Here is a 21,161-nt window from a genome sequence, read left to right on the forward strand (position 1 = left end):
GATGATATGGGAAAAGCTGAAGTATTTGATCAATTTTTTGTGTGTTTTCACAGATGATTGGCTCCCTGACTCCTGCATCAGGCAGCACAGCATCGGGAAGAGGTGGGCAGCCCTCAGTGGAGAAAGAAAAAGTTAACAACTCTTTAGAAAAGCTGGATATACAGAAATCCATAGTGTAGATGCAGTGCATGTGAGGGTGCTGAGGGAGTTGGCTGATGGGATAGCAAAACCCCTGGCCATTATCTCTGAAAACTGGTGATCGGAGGAGGCACCAGATGACTGGAAAAAAGGCAAATGCAGGGTCCATCTTTTAGAGAAGAAAGAAGAATCCGGGGAACTATAGGCCAGTCATCCTCACTTCAGTCCCTGGGAAAATCATGGAGGGGATCCTCAAGGAATCCATTCTGAAGCATTTGGAAGAGAGGAAAGTGATCAGAAATAGTCAACATAGATTCACCAAAGGCAAGTCATGCCTGACCAATCTGATTAGATTTTACGATGAGGTAACTGTTTATCTGGTACAGGAAAGGTGGTGGATGTGATGTACCTGGACTTTAGCGAAGCATTTGATATGATTTCTCACCATATTCTTGCCAGCTAGTTAAAGAAGTGTGGATTGGATAAATGAACTGTTGGGGGATAGAAAGCTGGCTACCATAATCAGGCTCAACGGGTTGTGATCAATGGCTCAATGTCTGGTTGGTGGTTGGTATCAAGTGGCACTCCCCAAGTGTCATTCTTGGAGCTGGTTTTGGTCAGCATCTTCATTAATGACCTGGACAAGGGGATGGCTTGCATCCTCAGCAAGTCTGTGGATGACCCTAAACTAGAGGGAGAAGTAGATAGGGTCCAGAGTGACCTACACAAATTGGCAGACTGGGCCAAAAGAAATCTGAGATTTAAAAGGGTAAGTGCAGAGTCCTGCACTTAGGACATAAAAAAATCCCAAACATTGTTACAAGCAGGGGCCTGACTGGCTAAGCAGCAGTTCTGCAGAAAAGGACCTGGTCATTACGCTAGATGAGAAGCTGGACATGAGTCAGTTATGTGTTCTTGTAGCCAAGAAGGCTAATGGCATATTGGGCTGTGATAGTAAGAGCATTGTCAGCAGACCTAGGGAAGTGATTATTCCTCTTTATTCAGCACTGGGAAGGCCAATTCTGGTAGGAGCCTTCAACTTCCAGAAGAGGGGTTCCAGTGAGGATGGAAAGAGGCTGTGTTTAGTGGTAAAGATGACAGAAACAAGGAGCAATGGTCTAAAGTTGTGGTGGGGGTCATGTCTGTGTTGGATATTAGGAAAAACTATTGCTCCAGCAGGGTGGTGAAGCACTGGAATGTGTTATCGAGAGAGGCAGAGGTTTTTAAGTCCCAACTTGACAAAGTCCTGGCTGGGATGATTTAGTTAGAGTTTAGTCCTGCTTTGGGCAGGGGCTGGACTCTATGACCTCCTGAGGTCTCTTCCAGCCTCACGATTCTGTGATTCTAAGGATTTGGCATGTGAGGTTCCTGTGAGGTTGGAAGTGAATGTGGATCATCCTGTGTGTGCGCAGAGGAACACTTCCGGGTTTCAGTGCCTTCTCCATGACGCACTAGCCTTAGGAACAAAGGCATGCGCTTAGAAGATCTGTACGGGGCCTTGTAACTGCCAGAAATACTCTTTATAGTGCCCCCCCTCCCCCGGAGTGGAGGCAACATGCAGGCCCTGACTGCTAGGCAGCCTAGCTTACGAGGGCATCGCAAGGGGCTGCAGGGGGCTGCGGAATGGTACAACCCCTAGTGCAGCCTGGGTCCCTGCCCAGAGACAGGTGACACCCCCCTCTGAGAGGGCCCTGACAGAAGCCATTACTGTCAGTCTGGTCCCCTGAGTCCAAGCCCCACCTGTGCTGCTTCAAGCAAGATGAAAGGTTAGCGAAGGTGCAGGGGTACCTGCAGCATTAGGGCAGGAGCTAAGAAATGGTGCCAGAGCAACATGAGTTATTGGGAAGTCCTGGTGCTAAGCTGTGCATCCCTAGCACAAGGCCCGGACGGCTCATGTCCCAGGAGACACACAGCTTGCTTGAGGGAATGGCTGGCTAGCCTTTCCCACCCTGTCCTGCCAGCAGGTCTCAAGGTGAGGCCCCTCCTCCTTGGGCAGTCCTGTTGAGATCAGTGTAAGGCAGCTGGGATGCCTCCGAGTAAGGGGTAGAATCTGGGGTTTACTGCCAAGTCTGTGCAGAGCCCAGCCTGCTGCGTCTGCCCCGCCAGGGCACGTGCTCTAACTGGCAGTGGTTTTTGGATGCTACAACCCCACACCCATGACTGCACGCAGCCCTCACCCCTGGCGGATTATGGTGTGCCCAGTTCCGTGGGCAGCAGAGGGTGTGTGCTAGCTGCTGCCGTTCTGAATGGGGCAGGGGGCCTTGCTAGCCACTGCATGTAGCAATGTTTGGCTGTGAATTCAAGCAGCAGTCACCTTGGCTCTGAGTTACTTTGCTGCTGTGGGAATCGACACTGAAATTCTTGTGTTAAAATGTCAGGCTCTGTGTGCAGCTTGTCTGAACCTGCGTGTGGCAAACAAAGCTAAAAACATCTTGTGGAACCTGTAAATCTTGTCCTCTAGGATATAACTTTCCTGGAGGCCCAAACCAGAGCAAAGGCTCCAAATAGGGTTTCACTGTGCAATTAGCTCCCTTTACATGCCAGCAGATAACATTCAACCAGTGCTTCATCCTGCCACAGTCCTGAGCCAGGTGCACACAGAGCTGTGGCAATGCCCTCCGTAAGGCAGTAAGGATGGCAGTTCCCACCCAGCGAGACTGGCACATAAGCGTAAAGGTCCGTTCAGCTGCAAGGACAGGACAAGCCAAGCAGGCCCATGGAAATTCCACAAGTGACACCAAATGATGAAGAAACATTGAGAAGTGCCAACAGCAACGCTCGAAGGTCAGAGCTTATTTTACTGTTAAAAGAAGTCACAGGTCCCCTCCCGACTACAAGTGTGTAGCAGTGACCAAGCCCTGTGTTTGCTCCGCATCTGGCTTGTAAAGGGTTGAGTTTTGTATTGCATCTCAGAGATGGAGCAACGGCATTTCTTTCATGTATGCTCAAAGCACCATACTGGCTACAACTACCGCAGCTTCGGAGCCGCTTCTTTTCCAACTGAATGGAAACTTGGAGGCAGCCTTGCCATTTATTTAAAGGGAGCAGAACTGACCCCTTATCACACCCAAGCTGGGCTAACTACTTACGCAAAGAGATCTGTTTGAGCCCATATTTAGCAGTGACTCTCATGCTGCCTTTCCCAGCCCTGAAGCAGAGCTCTGTGTAGCTCCAAGGCTTGCCTCCCTCTCTCAGAGATTGGTCCAATGAGGGAAATCACTCCCCCGCCTTGTCTTTCTCGTATCCTAGGCCTGACAAGGCTCCTACAACATAGGCCACCCCTGCTCACCAGCAAAGCACAGTGGTAGGTGTTGTTCCTGGGGCTTTACAGGGGGTGGTTGGGAGCTGCAGAAACTCCTCTTTGGGCAGGACAGGCAGAACAAAAGGGGAAAATCCAGAGCTGTGGCTTTTAGCTGACTTGGTGGTTACCTATGTCCTGACAGTCCTCTCAGCTGGGTTGGGGTGCTGAGCATGCAGTGCAGACACACTCATGACAGCTAGAACATCCCTCACTTGAGCTTGTGTAACTGTCCTCAGGCAGGCTTGAAGCTGAGACCTCTGGACCTTAGGGCATGTGCCTCTACAGCTTGAGCTAAAGGCCAGCTGGCTCTCAGCCCAAGCTGTAGAGGACACTTATTCTTTGTCTGTGAAGTGGTCTAGGAACCACTACATGGAACAGGTAACTGCACGTAGATGTGTGGGTTACGCTTACAGTGCCTCTCTCTACGTGGCCTGCGCCTCTGGGTACGTGGCGCAGGGACAGAGAGAAACAGGACGTGGCTGTGGTTTCACAGTGCAGACACAGCCACTGGTGGGAAGAACCCCGTTGCTCCTGGAGGAAGTCATGCTGGGACACAGGCTGCACGCCAGGGTGTTTGTCTTGGGAGCAGCCTGGAAACTTGCCTGAAGTCCGGAGCTCAGGTTCTGACTCAGATTTGAGCCCAAGAGCTGCTTCTGTCCACACACACACCTATCATTTTGCAGCTCAAGCTGCAGTCTGAGTCAGACTGAATTGTGGAGTGCCGCCTCAGCGTATTAGCACAGCTGGGAGACATGGGTATGGCAAACATGAGCCATGGTTACTTGTGGGCTTGGAAATACCAGGTTCCCAGGCCAGGGTCCCACAGACTGTAGCTTGCAGTTCCATGTAGATTTACACTGTGGCATTCCTGTGGGGCTGGCCTTGCAGCCCTCCCTTTTGCCAGATTGTTTTGCCCATGCTCAGAGCACGCTTTGGATTGCTGCAGAGTTCTGAAGAGTGTCAGACACATTGCTGCCTGGTTAAAATGCTGGGAAACTAGCAATCTCAGTGCCAGTGTAACACAGTCATCCCTCCAGCCTCTGGGCCAGCTCCTCAGCTGCACTGAATCAGAACTCAGTGCAGACCATGGGGTGCTCTGCCACCTTTACCTTCCTCATCCTGCGGTGGGCGAGGGCCAGTTTGTCCAGCTGTGCAGGTAAAAGCAATCTCAGGGCTGCTCAGAAAGATGCCTGGCCACAATAGCTGCTACACAACCTGTCAGCAGCAGGAGATAGTGGCTGGAGCACTAGTGTGCTGTAGCTATCTCTATGGTGATGAATTACAGTGGCTTTATGCTGTCCAGGGATTCTCCCAGGGCAGGCAGTGGGAAGGTTGGTAAGGCAGCAAAGCACCCTTACTGGGGCTATCTGCAGGCCCACTCTTCAGATGAATACTGAAAGGGAAGCAGCCTAATGCAATATTGCATCAGAATGTGATGTAATTTCTGCTCTGCCCTGATGTTGACTGAAATGTGTCAATTCAAGACAATGCTTCAGTTTCAGCCAGTGAGGAATCCTTAAACTCTGCTTTTTAAAAAAATCAATTTGCTCTTTAATCCCTTGAAAACTTCAATCATCCTGATAACAGACCCTGGCACGGCTGTGGAGAACGCTCCCTTTACCTCCCCACTTGGTCCTGCAAGCTTGCTAATGCCGCTTTTAAATCTGCAAGCAGTTGTCACACCCGCACTGATGGCAGCCTACACCCTTGTATTCCTTTGCCCCCACAAGCACTGTCAGAAAATAAAGCCCTGAACTGCTGTCCAGATTGTCAGCTTTCTGCTCGTTCCACTACTGCTTCTTGGTTTCTGGAACAAGGCCTGCAATCGGAGAACCACAGCTTATGCTCCTTTTTAAATAGATTTGGTTCCTGGTCTACACTCCTGTTTTGCACCTGTCAGTTTTCACTGACTAGGTACCGCCACAAACAAATTCAACCAAACAGGTGAGAGCATCTACAGCCTTTCCTTCAGCTGGTGTTAGCAGCATGTTCCAAATCACTGTAATGACAGATGAATGCAATAATATTGAATGCTTCATCCCAGATCAGCTTCTAGATTGTCAGCAGAAAAAATGGCATGTTACAAATGAATGGTATGTGAGGGGCTGGCTCCCTGCCTCTGTCACACTCATGCACTAGTGCCCGCTGCAAGGCCACTGAAAACAGCTGCTGGTCTGAGAGAATTTATTTCTCTTCTCTCTGCTTCCAATAATTTGCCAGTTTTTGATGGCTCTTAGAAAAACATGGCTGTTTTGCATGGACTAGATCATCCACATTGCTTCATATTCTGAATACGCAGCTTAATTTACTGAGCCAGATTCTGATAAATTTACACAGGGTGTGTCCTAGGCCAAGACCCTGGAAAATAATGTAGATGCTCAGGTTTGAGATGAAACTATGGGTCTGGGATTCTCCCAGCTTCTGGGGTCCCCTTCATGTTTATACTGCAACTGTACAGCTGCCATCGGCTGATCCCCATGAGCCTGAGTTGCTGAAATGGGCCAGCCACAGATGTCTAACTGAAGTGTAGACATACCCAAAGGCATGTTGGGTAAATATAGAACAAAACTATACTGAAAGAATGGCTTCTACCACTAAATTACCAGACAGGTGTAACGTGTTTCCTTAGGAGACATCCACGCAGTGTGCAGCGGCAGTTAGTAAGGCAAATAGGATGTTAGGAATTATTAAAAAAGGGATCGATAATAAGACAAAAGATATCATACTTCCCCTATATAAAACTATGGTATGCCCACATCTTGAGTACTGCGTGCAGATGTGGTCTCCTCACCTCAAAAAAGATATATTGGCATTAGAAAAGGTTCAGAAAAGGGCGACTAAGATGATTAGGGGCTTGGAACGGGTCCCATATGGGGAGAGGCTAGAGAGACTGGGACTTTTCAGTTTGGAAAAGAGGCGATTGAGGGGCGATATGATAGAGGTATATAAAATCATGAATGGTGTGGAGAAAGTGAATATAGAAAAACTATTTACCTTTTCCCATAATACAAGAACTAGGGGACACCAAATGAAATTGATGGGTAGTAGGTTCAAAACTAATAAAAGGAAATTTTTCTTCACACAGCGCACAGTCAACCTGTGGAACTCCTTGCCCGAGGAGGCTGTGAAGGCCAGGACTCTATTAGGGTTTAAAAAAGAGCTTGATAAATTTTTGCAGGTTAGGTCCATAAATGGCTATTAGCCAGGGATAAAGTATGGTGCCCTAGCCTTCAGAACAAGGGCAGGAGATGGATGGCAGGAGATAAATCACTTGTCTTCTGTTCTCCTTCTCTGGGGCACCTGGCATTGGCCACCGTCGGCAGATGGGATGCTGGGCTGGATGGACCTTTGGTCTGACCCAGTATGGCCGTTCTTATGTTCTTATGTTATCCTGGCTGATTTACTTGTGCATGTTCAGGTGACATTTAGAAATAGTAAGCATTGTTGAGGTGAAACCTTCATGTGCCAAACTCTTGACAGTCATCCATTTAAAGGGACATTGGGAGGTCAATTTTATAAACCCAAGAACAGCAGAAATGCTCCCTTAATTATTTTCAGTTCCACTAAAAATGGGATGTTTTTTCTTTGCAATGAAAAGTTCCCCTTGTGTGTTCCAAACCAAACGTTGCAGTGGTGCACAAGAACTCTCACGTGAAAGTGACCCTTTGAATTTCCTGAGCTGACAGAGATGCAAAAAAAGTGCCAGGAGTCACAACACTGACTAGGAAATTTGGGCCAGACTCACCAGCGCGCTCGAGTGCCATGAAGCTGTCGGAAACTGGTAAAAAAAGAAAAAGTTGTGGAAAACAATGCATGTTGTAACAGGGAAGTCCAACCCAATCACACTAGACTGGCGGCAGAATTTAGCTTGCCTGCTAACATTACCAACCACTCCTAACTGCTGAAATCTGAGAGGGCAAGATTTATCAAGGTGATACAAACGTGGGCCCCCAGATTTAAATCCCGATCTGCAATGCTTATGGGGCATTACTTTTAAGATGTACAGTGAGAGGTGTTACTGTGATTCCCTTCCATCTCCCACTCTTCATCCCTGAGGATGCTCTTTGATATCTCCAGAGCACCTTCCATTCCAAGACTGTGTCTTCACAGTAGGACAGAATTCAACAGATTCAACAGGAACTGAGGCAGGGAGCGTGATCAGCTGACATTGCTTAAGGTCATGCAAGGAATTACTGTGGCTGAGAGGCATGATAGTATGAGTGTAGTGACTGCAGCAACACCCAGTGCTGATGCAGCATGCCCAGCAAGAGGGACTTGTGGCTTGGGTACATCATGTTTGCTGAAGCCCACTCACTCCCCTTTCACTCTGTTTACACAAACAGACTCTGGGCAGATGGTTCAGGGAGGAGGGCTGGGCAGAGCTGACACTGGCAGGCAGGCGTGAGTCAGGGGAAATGGGTGGCAGGGCTGCAGGGGGCATGGGTGGGGATGAGCTGGAGAATGGACAGGGTGACTGGGAAGGAGGGTAGGGGGAGACTGAGAGTGGGCAGGGTGACTAGAGGAGAATGGGGGACAAATTGGTGGGCATGCAGGAGTGAGTTAGGGCGATGGATGAGGAGATTGTGGTGGAGGTGGGGGAGCAAGTTAGGGGGATGGACAGGGTGAGTGGGGGGATGGGTGGGGATGAGTTAGGGGGATGCAATCGCAGGGTTGGAAGAGGTTATCAGGTCCACCCCCAGGACCACCCCCAGCTACATCATACCAGTCAGGGCTTTGTCAAGCCAGGACTTTACAACTTCTAGGAATGGAGAGTCCACCACCTTTCTAGGTAAGGCATTCCAGTGCTTCACCACCCTCCTGGTGTAGTAGTTTTTCCTAATATCTAACCAGCTCCTCTCCTTCTGTAACTTCAGACCGTTGCTCATTGTTCTGCCGTCTGTCAGCACTGAGAACAGCCTCTCCCCATCCTCTTTAGAGCCTCCTTCAGGTAGAATCATAGGGCTGGAAGGGACCTTAGGAGCTCATCAAGCAGGTAGTTGGAAGCTGGTGTTAAATTCCCATTCACGCTTCACTTCTGTAGACTAAATAAGCCCCAGTCACTCAGCCTCTCCTTATAAGTCATGTGCTGCAGCTCCCTAATCATTTTTGTTGCCCTCTGATGGATTCTTAAGCGTGTCCAAATCCCTTCTGTAGTGGGGTCCCAGAACTGACCTCCCCAGGGCTGAATAAAGAGGACAAAATCACTTCCCTAGATCTGCTGGCAACACTCCTACTGATGCAGCCTGATATGCCATTACCCTTCTTGGCTACAAGGGTACCCTGTTGCCTCATATCCAGCTTCTTATCCACTGTCACTCCCAGGTCCTTTTCCACAGAACTGCCACTTAGCCAGTTGGTCCCCAGCCTGTAGCTGTGCTTGGGATTCCTGCATCCCAAGTGCAGGACTCTGTTGTCTTTTGAATCTCATCTGACTTCTTTTCGCCCAGTCCTCCCATTTGTCTAGGCCACTGTGGGCCCCGTCCCTACCCTCCAGCTTGTCTACCTCTCCCCGCAACTTTAGCATCATCCGCAAATTTTCTGAGGGTGCAGTTCACCTGCTCATCCAGGTTGTTAATGAAAGTGTTGAGCATAACTAGCCCCAGAAATGACTCTTGGGAGATCCCGCTTGATACCACCACCTTGATACGATCCACTTTACAGACCGTTTATCCAAGCCATACTGCTTTAACTTGCTGGCAAGGATATTGTGGAGGCCGTATCAAAAGCTTTGCTAAAGTCCAGGCATGTCACCTCCACCGCCTTTCCCCATGTCCAGCGAGCCAGGTACCTCGTCATAGAAGGCAGTCAGAGGGGTGAGGTATGGCTCTCCCTGGGTGAATCCAGGCTGAGTGTTCCTGATCACCTTCCTCCCCTCCAAGGGTTTCAGAATGGATTCCTTGAGGACCTTCTCCATGATTTTTCCACGGACTGAGCAGAGGCTGGCAGTGCTGTGGGCCCTCCCCTTCTCCTTTTCACCCCTTTGGAGGAGGGGCGCTACGCCGTCCTTTCGCCAGTCACCTGGGACCGCCCGCGCTTGCCCCAGGGACACGCAGGGTGGGTGAAGACTGAGGGATGGGATGGGTGGCCCTGGGGGCGGTGGGTGGGGATGCGGTGGGGGTGACTGCAGGGGGTGGGCAAGGGTGAAGTGGGGCAGTGGGTCACGGGGGGGCAAGTCAAGGGGCGCAGTGGGGTGAGCTGGGATGGGTGGGGGGTTCGGGGTCCTGACGAGGTAACTCCAAGGGGGGTGGGAGGTTGAGTCAGCGGGGTGGACAGGGCGGCTGCAGGGGACGGGCAGGCGTGAGGCGGGGAGTGTCGGGGTTCCTGCGGGGGTGGTGCCGCGGGGGCTCTGGGCCCCGACCGTCCGGGGTGTCGGAGCTGAAGAGGGAGAGCAGCGCTGCGGGCGCTAGGACCCGGCAGCGCCGCCAGACAGGCTTCAGGGAGGTCGGGGACCCTGCGGCGCTCGGACCCCGCGGGCTCCGGCCGCCAGCCGTTGCGGGGCGGAGCCGGCGGCGCTGTTGCCGGCCATGCGCCGCGGCGGGATTGGCGGCTCCGGGCCGCCCGCCTGCTCATGCGCCGCGCGCTGCCGGCCGATAAAGGTCTCGCGGCGCCGTTTGACGTCACGCGGAGTTAATTTTAAACCCGGACAAGATGGCGGAAGGGGACGCGGCGCGGCGCGGCCACGAAGCGGGGCCGCCAGGTAACGAGCGTCGCGCCGCTGTCTGCCCTGCCCCGGCCCCGGCCCCGGCCCCGGCCCCGGCCCGCGCGCCGCTGTCTGCCCTGCCGGGCCCTGCCCTGCGCTGCCGGGCCCGCGCGAGGGGGCAGCGCCCGCCGGGGCGCCGTGTGTGCGGCGTGGGGCAGCGCCTGCCCGGGACGGAGTGTGTGTGTGGGGCGCGGGAGAATGCGTGCGGCTCTGCGTGGGGTGTGTGTGTGTGTGTTGGGGGGGTTGTGGTTGTGTGTAGCCCTGGGCCTGGCCGGGGTGTGGGGAGAAGAATGCGTGCGGCTGTACCTCTCTGTGTGTGTGTGTGTGTGTGTGTGTGTGTGTGAGAGAGAGAGAGAGGCCCCGGCCGGGGTGTGGGGAGAAGAATGCGTGCGGCTATACCTGGGTGTGTGTGTGTGTCAGGCCCCGGCCGGGGTGTGGGGAGAAGAATGCGTGCGGCTGTACCGGTGTGTGTGTGTGTCAGGCCCCGGCCGGGGTGTGGGGAGAAGAATGCGTGCGGCTATACCTGGGGGGTGTGTGTGTGTGTGTGTGTGTCAGGCCCCGGCCGGGGTGTGGGGAGAAGAATGCGTGCGGCTATACCTGGGGTGTGTGTGTGTGTGTGTGTGTGTCAGGCCCCGGCCGGGGTGTGGGGAGAAGAATGCGTGTGGCTGTACCTGGGTGTGTGTGTGTGTGTGTCAGGCCCCGGCCGGGGTGTGGGGAGAAGAATGCGTGCGGCTGTACCGGTGTGTGTGTGTGTGTGTGTGTGTGTCAGGCCCCGGCCGGGGTGTGGGGAGAAGAATGCGTGCGGCTATACCTGGTGTGTGTGTGTGTGTGTGTGTGTGTGTGTGTGTGTGTGTCAGGCCCCGGCCGGGGTGTGGGGAGAAGAATGCGTGCGGCTGTACCTGGGGGGGTGTGTGTGTGTGTGTCAGGCCCCGGCCGGGGTGTGGGGAGAAGAATGCGTGCGGCTATACCTGGGGGGTGTGTGTGTGTGTGTGTGTGTCAGGCCCCGGCCGGGGTGTGGGGAGAAGAATGCGTGCGGCTGTACCTGGGTGTGTGTGTGTGTGTGTGTCAGGCCCCGGCCGGGGTGTGGGGAGAAGAATGCGTGCGGCTGTACCTGCGGGGGGGGGGGGGTGTGTGTGTGTGTGTCAGGCCCCGGCCGGGGTGTGGGGAGAAGAATGCGTGCGGCTGTACCTGGGGGTGTGTATTGGGGCAAGCTCAGGCCTGGCCGGGGGTGCCGCGTGTCCGGCTGTGCCCGGTGGCGGGAAGGGCCTGCCCCACATGTCGGGGCTGTGCTTGGCGCCCGAGGGAGCGGCGTCCGGGCACTCTATGGCTGGCTGAACTGTTCTGGCTTGGGAGGAGACGGCACAGGCCCTGCTTTGGGTATGGGGTCACCATGTGTCAGGCTGTGCCTGCGGATGCCCTGCTTGGGACATGGGGGCTGGGGCATCGAGCATCAGGCTGTGCCTCGTGAGTATGTGGAGGTAGAACTGTCACAGGGGGATGCTGTCAGGCTGTGCCCAGTGTGTGTGTGGGAGCAATGTGAGTTGGGCTGTGCCCAGGGTGGGGGAACAGGCCCAGCATGGCTGGGTATCAGGCTGTCCCTGGTGTGTTTGGGGGCAGTGTCTGTCTGTCTGGGGTAGTGTGTCTAGCTGGGCTTAGTGGATGGGATGGGATGGGGGCAGACCCTGCCTGTAGCATGGTGGAGGAGGAGGCACATGTGTTGGGCTGTGGCAGTGCTGGACAGGCCTTGCCTGGGGTATGGGGTTGCAAGAACAGTGTGTCAGGCTGTTCCCAGTGTAATGAGGGTAGTGGTGCACAGCATGACTAGTGCTAGTTCTGGCTAGTGAATGTGAATGTAGGGTTTGTTGGGTACAGGATACTGATGGCACAGTGTGGCAGGCTTTGGCTAGTGTTTTTGCAGGTAGACTGCATGTAGTAGGTCCTGCCTGGCATGTTTTGGAGGCTGACTGTGGCAGAGTCTGGTTCATATGCTTATGGCTCCAATTGTGTTTGGTGGGTGGTGAGGAATGCTAGCAGCAGCAGGTGCTTGGTGTCGAATCTGTAGTGAGGTGAAGTTAGCAGAGCTTTGTGGAGCATTCTGCTCTGATTGGTGTGCAATACTGGCAGTTCATTTGCTGTGACCTACTTTTAAGTAGAACAGAAATCCTGAAATGCCAGTATTATGCCATCTATCTCCCACATTTGTTGTTACTCAGCTCCTTCCCTGCCATAGGAAAAGGTTCTTTGAGCTTTGCCCCTGTGCAAGTAGTTATTGTAGTGAGTCTGGAGTAACACTCAGTGACAGTTGGGTATAAACCCTGAATTGAACTGATAAGGTTTTAGCGACCTTAATCTATGCTGCAATATAGCTCTTCTCACTTACTTTTGTGTATGTTGTTCTAAATTATGTGCTGAATGGTTGCTGTATCTCTCAGGGAGAATAAATTTGTAATACACTGACACTCTGTAAATAAACCTATGCAAACTACAGCATTTGGCTACTATTGTGAAGGGGGAAGTGCAGAACCTAAGAGAGAGAAAATGTTAATTCATGTCAAACATAATGACTCAAATCCTGCATGATAAGCTCAATTTATTTTTCTCATTCAAATAAAACCATAACAGTCCTAGTTGAATGTAATGTACTTACTGGTTCTGTTTACAGCACTTAAAGTAGGGTCTGATTGGTCAGTGACATTTCACAACCGGGTCGAAATTGCAAAGATAAACTAGACTTCCCTTGCCCTCTTAAAATATATGCTAGTACAAATATGCTGTGTGATGCTCTAGTGTGCAAATCTGCTTCCATAATGTTGTCCTAACAAAGAGACCCATTGTCTTCAGGTGTTTACTACTTGGACTCCTATTTGAATTAATGTCACAGTGTAGCTTAAGAACGAACAACTTTTGAGAATGTGTTAATGTCTGATTTGAGAGCTAGAAAGACAGGCTATGTCTTGCTAAATCATAGGACCTTGAAGTTAAAATGAAACCTAATATCTTGAGTAAAATGTTGAAGTCTTAGGACTTTTGGCAGACTTACAGAATTTTGTAACTGCTATTGTTTGATTCTGATAGTTTTCATACTAAGTGGTTGAATTCAGCATTGACCAAAAGCCGGTTGGTAGATATCACATTAGTAGTGGGACAGTTGTACTCCACTGGAGATGGAGACATCTAGCCGAAGCTGGCAGTTGCAGGCCAGCTACTCTGCAAACGTATTAAGAGGAAAATAACAAATTATTGAACATGTGAGAATATCTAAATATTTTGGCAATGTTTTTCTCCTAAAATAGTCTGAATGTCCAAGATCTGAAATAACGTAATTTTACTTTTCTGACAGTATGGATGCAATTTGCTTGACCTTTTTCAACACTGAATTATCAATTTGTGGCTTTTGCCTAGCTTTCCACAGACCAAAACAATACCTATCCATCTATATGTAACAAGTGACCTCACTGACAGTGTTCCCATCATGAAACAGGAACACAGTCTGCTCTGGGTGTGAACTTGTCATGGAACTACTTCACCAGTTTTCAGATCAAATCCATGCTCTACATCTTTGGTTAAAAATTAATGTAGTGGTGAAATCTCCAGGAATGTGTCCAAAGTTGATAACCCTTAGCAGACTAGTGTTGGAGCAACACTCAGGGTGAGATGAACATGAAGTACACAATTGTAATGTTCAGTCTTTTAAGACAGCCATAAATTACAAATTTTACAACAGATTAGGATAAAAGGAATTAAATTGTGACTGTAATTGTCCTTTTTTGAAAACACACTGGAGCACATCAAAATTGGACTACTCAGTTCTCAGCCATCATGGATAAAGGTTAGACTCCACACAGTAGGTAAGGGATCCCACCAAAGCTGCTGCAGCTTTGATTTCTTGACTGTAGCCCCTGGGGCTAGCGTGCCTTTATTCGCTCCCTTGTCTTTATCTTCTGCCTTTATTATATGAGCAGGAATGCAGGGCACCTACAGCTAGAAGAAAGCTTAAGGAGTAATGCCTAATCTGTAGAGCAGGCAATGTGACCAGTGTCTTCACTTGGGACCTAAAGTGGCTTGCAATCATTTAAAATACTGCACTGTAAAAATATGTAGTTTCTGTGTCCATTTAATAACCTAAAATTCCAAAAATCTGCAAAAATTCAAAGGGGCAATTTCAAACTCTGGATAATTTAAAACTTTGATGTGGTTTCTATTGTTGCATGCGCACAGTGCACTGTGCCTTTGCCATTCTCTAGTTTGAATTCATTCAATTAAATCCTGGATCAACATTTTCACTTGATTTAGTAACAGTAAATTATGACTTAACTTTTTAAACTTCTCAGTGGGGGGAGGGATAGCCCAGTGGTTTGAGCACTGACCTGCTAAACCCAGGGTTGTGAGCTCAATCCTTGAGGAGGCAGTTTAGGGATGGGGGCAAATAGATGTCAGGGATGGTGCTTGGTCCTGCCAAGAGGGCAGGGTACTGGACAAGATGACCTCCCGAGGTCCCTTCCAGTTCTAAGAGATGTGTATCTCCAATTATATACGTGTGTGTGTGTGTGTATACACACTCATTCTTACCTACATTGGGTGACATTGCAAACATTAAATGCATGGTTCCTATTTTCATGATGCTTTTATTGCAATGCAAATACAGTAGAGGAATTTTGAAATACCTACACTTAATGTGAATTCTAAACATGGCAGTGAATTACTTTTTTCAGCTTTTTGTGAAAACAAAAGCCTTTATTAACCAGCCTCTGAGTTTCAGCTGCTTGGCAGTGTTGTCTTTCAGTTAAAACAGTATTTTACCATGAGCATGAATGGATTTCCCTCATGTGTTCAAAGGATTACAGTTCTTGCAGTCAAATGTGAAGTCAATGAACACTGCACAGTTTGCTCATATGACTCCATTTGCAGTATTGGAATTTACTTTTGTAACACAACTACTGGAGCAAACTAATCTGTTCTAAGTAATGGTCACTTTACAGATAAAAGCAGGTTAATATTTAAGAAGTCTTTCAGTTCATTTTTGTCATGCAATGGCAATAGTTGACGTGAGTAAGGGTATCTCTACAAACAACTCACCTGTAGTACTTGGCAACTAATCTCACAAGAAATGTTTGAGTACTTCTGATCCACTACTGACTCCATAGATAGCTTGCTTAATAACTTTCTCCTAATATTGCTGTTTAAGATAAATCTAAATAATATCACAGGTCTGAGTTTAAAATTATGGAGGATCTGGGAAATTTTGCAGAAAGCTCCAATAAAATTTTACTGTAGTTCTTTGGAAGAGATTTTAAAAATAAAATGGTACTTTGTACTCTGTAAACTGGAACTTTCCCTCATACGCTGGCATGCAGATTGGACCAGTCACTGCAGACAGCTACCAGATATTAGAAAAAGTATCTTAGACTCTAAGGTGTCTACACTAGCCCAAAACTTCAAAATGGCCGTACAAATGGCCATTTCGAAGTTTAGTAATGAAGAGCTGAAATACATATTCAGCACCTCATTAGCATGCGGGTGGCTGCGGCACTTCAAAATTGATGTGGCTCGTCCAGATGGGTCTCCTTTTCGAAAGGACCCTGCCTGTTTCGAAGTCCCCTTATTCCTGTCTGCTCATAGGAATAAGGGGACTTCGAAGTAGCTGGGGTCCTCTTGAAAAGGAGCCCTGTCTGGATGAGCCATGCGGCGGCGAGCTGTGGCAATTTTGATGTGCTGTGGCTGCCTGCTTGCTAATGAGGTGCTGAATATGTATTTCAGCGCTTCATCAGTAAACTTCGAAAGGGCCATTTTGAAGTTTTGGGCTAGTGTAGACATAGCCTAAGATTCTTGAAATATATTAACTTTAAAAAAACCTCACATACCTTATGTGGCACACCTCAAATCTATAAAAGGCATTTTATTGTAAGATTTTCAAAAAATTCTGGCAACAAGGGATAAACTGAATGCAAGGTACCTGGAAAACTGACTTCATATAGAAAGCTTTCATGTACAAAGTAAATTGTTTTGCTTTATTACTATAATCTTGGCTATTAAATCCAACTAATCAGTACACAATAAACCTCAGTTTCAATTCCTTTGGTGTAAACCATATGAATACTTACAAGAAGTCCATGCAGCAATCCTTGCTGTCTTATTCTGTGGACCACCAGAACATGCCAGAAAACGCAATTTAAGAATTACTGTGTTGAGAACTTCTCAGGTTGAAGTGCAAACCACAATGGCTGTCGCGTGCCTGGCAGTGAAATTTACTGTCATTTTACCACTGTATACACTCAGGTTTGTATAGCATATATAGTCTTCCCCCACCTTACAAGGGTAATTTGTTCCTGAAAAGCCCCTCTTAGGGCAAATTCTCATAAGTCAAAAATGTAATTGCCATTAATTTCAATAGGGAAAAATTTTTTGCACTCCTGAGCCCCAAAATGTACACCCACTTATGCTAAAACAACACCAAATCCCATTAAATCTGGCAGCTGAGGCAGCAGCCACAGGTGAGCCAGGCGCTAATGGGAGGGAGTGCCACAGATGGCGAGTGGCACCCGAGGCACAGCTGCGCAGGGCAGGTGGCAGCAGCCCCCTAGCTGCTCAGGGGCTGAGCGGCAGCAGCGGGGCTGGGATGGGCTGTGTGCCCAGCATCCATGTCTCGTAGAGTGGCGTGATCTACTGCCGGGACTCGGACGAGTCTACCTCCCTGCACAAGACTGCCACCCTCTCGCAGGGCGCTGCTGCCCCCCTGCACAGCCTCTTCGTGAAGACCAATGCAGCAGACTCCATCTCGTTGGTGCTCGTCTACCAGAGCCGCCAGCCTCCAAATCGGACCTCGTAAATGCAAAGAAATGCCTCATAAACTGAAGTTGGGGTATTAAATGAAACTCCTCAAAGTCAAATTCTCGTAACTGGAATGGGTGCATCTCAGGGTATGACTGTACGGTTGCCATCAGCTTTTATTAGTGGACTGATCACGCTTAGTGCTAATGTCCTGTGCAATCCTGTATTTGCAAAAGTCAATTTAGAAGCAGATAGTTCAATCAGATGAGTGGTAAGATATACCTGATAATTAAACTATGTGAAGAACAGTGGCATCTGGAAAATTGAAGCTGTTTTTCAAATAGTGGCAGTTAGCATGTAGATGTAGGTAATCAAGTTAGTTTGAGTTGGATGTAATGCCCACCAACTCAGAGTTGCACATAGAGATTGAACATGAACAGAAAACTGGCCTCAACTTCAAAGTTTAAATTTCCTATTAATATGCAAAATGTTATGTTGTCTGTCTGAAATGTGTGCTCATGGGATTGGTTTAATCTGACCTTTGAAACTGGACTAAAATAAGATCTTTACTAAAGCACACGAAAAATGCTGTTGATTCTCCAATTCAATATCACATCAGATTCTGAAGTGCTTGTGTATCCTTGTAGCTTCCAGTAGTGGTTAACCAGGAAGGGAGGGGAAATAAGCTATTGAGATTCTTAAGGTATTCAGGAGTCAAGAAGCAATTCTATAGAGAGAAGTTGGGGAAAGCATTTTCTCTCTGCAGCTTGCTTGATGGTATAAGTAACTTGGTAGTCCTAAGCAGACACTTAAAAAACTGGACATGCAAAGTCTAGTAAGTATATTATTTGCATCTGCAAAATACCTTACAAAGAGTAATCCTGTGAGGTATGTAAATACTATCTCCATATTACAGGTCAGGGTACCTGTAATTTTGGGAATGGAGGTAGTTTTGGAGATGTTCCAGGCTACACAGGGAGTCATAGGAAGGAACTTAAGTTTTAACCCTTGCATTTTTGTTTTGCTTGTTTACAGCTTACTCTCTGCAAAAGGAATATTTTGTTGGATGGAAATTCCCCTCCACCCCCAGTTGCTGATACCTTTCCTTTTCTCTAGCGCTCTTCCCATTACCAACTTCCTCCATGTTTTAGATTCTACCCAGAGAGTGAGCACATGGTTGCTTTAATTGCTGTTGTGCCACTCACCTGGAATGTAGTACTGAATGGCAGGATGGGGCTTGCACATTATCATTGATTTCAGCAAGTTGTTCTTGAACAACTGAAACAATCTGGAATTCAGCTTGAGTCTTCAGTTTACTTGCATGTTCTACAAATTACCTGTAGACCTACAAAATAGGTCCAAAGTCTGGGTATAGACACTGATATAAATCAAATTTAGTGTACAGGTATTCTAAAGAATTAGATCATTGAGCTATTCTCAATGAGGTGACTGTTCATGATGGTCAAACAATACTCTGTACACCTCTAAACCTGCTGCCAGAGGCTGTGACTGGACAATGGCATGGATCGGTCACAATTTACTGTGTACTGTTCATTCCTTCTGAAGCATCTGGCATTGGCTGCTTTCAGAAGGTAAGATACTAGAATAGATGGAACATTGCTCTAACCAATATGGATATGTTCATATGTTAAGTCTGACTGGTGCAAGTAAATCAGGAGTCACGTTCCCAAACATCTTCTGCAAAGCTGCAGTCACAGAATAAGATGGAAGGAAAAAAAGATTAGTATAAGGAACAGCTTCATGCTGTAACAGTCAGCATTGTACTGCATGGCCGCCAGTAATTTCAAACTGTAAAAAGTGTGGAGAAGCCTATGGAAGATATACTAATGGCATGTTCTGTGATAAGGGGTCTGCATTTTTATGTTGCACGCTCAGTGGAAAATTCTCAGAACAGTTGAGTTTGAGCTCAAAGTAGTCATGAAGGGCACTTATTTTAACCATGTACATAAGCCAAATCCAAGTGGCTGCTCCAAACTCCTGAATGGCTGGCTTGCACCACTTACCTATCATAACCTCTTGTGTCAAATGAAATTAATGCACCAAATAAAATTAATGGGTAGCAGGTTTAAAACTAGTAAAAGAAAGCTCTTCTTCACTCAGCACATAGTTAACCTGTGGAACTCCTTGCTGGAGGAGACTGTGAAGGCTAGGACTATAACAGAATTTAAGAGAGCTAGATAAATTCATGGAGGTTAGGTCCATAAAAGGCTGTTAGCCAAGGGCAGGAATGGTGTCACTGGTCTCTGTCATAGGCTGGAGATGGATGGCAGGAGGCAAATCACTTGATCATTGTCTTCGGTCCACCCCCTCTGGGGTACCTGGCACTGGCCACTGTCAGCAGACAGGCTACTGGGCTGGATGGACCTTTGGTCTGACCAAGTATGGCTTTTATGTTCTTTCATGTGATTAGGTAAAAAGATAAGAGCACTTTTCCTTCTCTTCCTTGTTCGTGGCTGTTACTTTCTTGAACCTTTTTAATATGATCCAATTTGAGATCCCTGTGGTTTAGGAGTTAATTAAGAACTGAAACGTACTGGTGAGAGCACTGAGGAGTTGTGGAAATGCCTGTCCGTTTTAGGTCAGGAGCAGTCAGCAGAAGCAGGTGAATTGCTAAACAGTGAAGATCCATTCATGTATTTGCAGGGAGTTGGGATACATACACAGGATGATGCTGAGAATATCAGCGGCACAAAACCTGCTATATATACTCCTGTGGGAATTCTGCAGTCAAAAATTCTTTACGCTGTTTTTAAACTTTGAATTTTATTTGTCAGAATAACACTAATATGCTAGTTTCAATTACTTTTGGAAATTGTTTGCAAATACCTGTTGGCAAGTGTCTAACAAATTTTTTTACAGATATAATTTCTTGCAGTTGTAGTGTCAATTCCTATAGAAACCAACTGCAGGCATCCCCCCTCCCTCCCAGAGGGAGAAACTGATTCTGTTGTGTGGCATTTCATGCATGCTGTTCTCCTTCCGTAAGGGTGGGTGTGTGTGTGTGGTGGGGGACTGCAGCTGTTGGGAACCCCTGTAGCCCAGTTCTTCTCCTGGTTCTCCCTTTGGCTGTGTTTTCTTTGTACAAGTTGAGCTCTACTAGGTCCAAGCACCCTGATAGCAACCAGAAGTACTGAAGCGCATTTCTGTCAGGGAAAGGAAATTCTGTACACGCTATATATGTGCCACTGCACAATGAAGAAATCAGTTTCCCCCACCAGCGCACATAGTGTTGGTGGCTGTTGTGACCAGATATGCTCTATTTAAAGAGAACATTTTCCATAATGTAAGCCTACCTAATAGCTCAGTAAAGTAACACAAAATGTTCATTACTTAGAATCATAGAAGAGTGGGACTGGAAGGAACCTCGAGAGGCCATCGAGTCCAGCCCCCTGCCCTCATGGCAGGACCAAGCACTTTCTAGACCATCCCTGAAAGCCATCTATCTAACCTCTTAAATATCTCCAGTGATGGAGATTCTACCACCTCCCTTGGCAATTTGTTCCGGTGTTTGATCACCCTGACAGTTAGTTGAACATTAAGAAAAAGTTCCTAATTGTTCATGTATAAAGTAACACACAAGTCTAAATGTGTCCATAGCATTAGCTTTAAGGTACTTCTTCTTATCACTGTTACTGTTTTATTGTTTGGATGTGAAATTTAGATTAAACTTGTGCCAGATGGAGGGGAGTACTTTATTTACTATTATGTGTCCTATGTTCTGAATTTAGATGAGCCCCACAGGGTTACTCTACATCAGATTACCCTGGAAACAGTTCAGTCTCTGGGAAAGCTGTACAGTTAGTTAAATCTGTGGATTCAAATGCAATGCAAAATATTTAGAAGCAAGTGTTGTCTGTGAATGCTAGTAGACTTCTAAATACTAATCCTGGAAAGGCAGAGCTTCCTTAGACATGTTGCATAAGATTGACATTAAAAAACTATAGCTTTACTTCTCAGAGGGCCCATTTTTTTGAAAAGGGCAGTATTCTGAGGAGCTTCATGGAAGAAATTGGCCAATTCTAAAAGTACTGTAGAAATAAGTAGTAGTTGTTGACCAGTAGCTGAATCCTTGTCACATGGCACATTCCTAAAGGTTTACCAGTGAAGAAAAAACTTCTAGTGTAATCTGAGTGTAATGCTGTTATACATGGAAGTTTGAACTAATCTCCATAGCAATATTCAATATGAGCTATAAAAACAGGCACACAGGTTTTCATTGACAATTTCAGAATG

General features: G+C 47.8%; 1 protein-coding gene across 3 annotated transcripts in view; it reads left to right on the forward strand.

The window, feature by feature from the left end:
- The first annotated feature begins 10,044 nt into the window (after positions 1–10,044).
- ATL2 (atlastin GTPase 2) overlaps positions 10,045–21,161 on the forward strand; it is a 96,301-nt gene continuing 85,184 nt past the window's right edge. For 2 of the 3 annotated variants that reach the window (XM_074989195.1, XM_074989197.1), the window contains exon 1: positions 10,045–10,136. In XM_074989195.1, the coding sequence (XP_074845296.1) occupies positions 10,088–10,136 (49 nt within the window). In that variant the 5' untranslated portion in view covers positions 10,045–10,087. The remainder of the gene's footprint in view (positions 10,137–21,161) is intronic. The other variant, XM_074989196.1, reaches the window with a different exon arrangement.

This window comes from Carettochelys insculpta, chromosome 3 (genome assembly GCF_033958435.1).
Source record: "Carettochelys insculpta isolate YL-2023 chromosome 3, ASM3395843v1, whole genome shotgun sequence".
NCBI classification, from domain to species: domain Eukaryota; kingdom Metazoa; phylum Chordata; order Testudines; family Carettochelyidae; genus Carettochelys; species Carettochelys insculpta.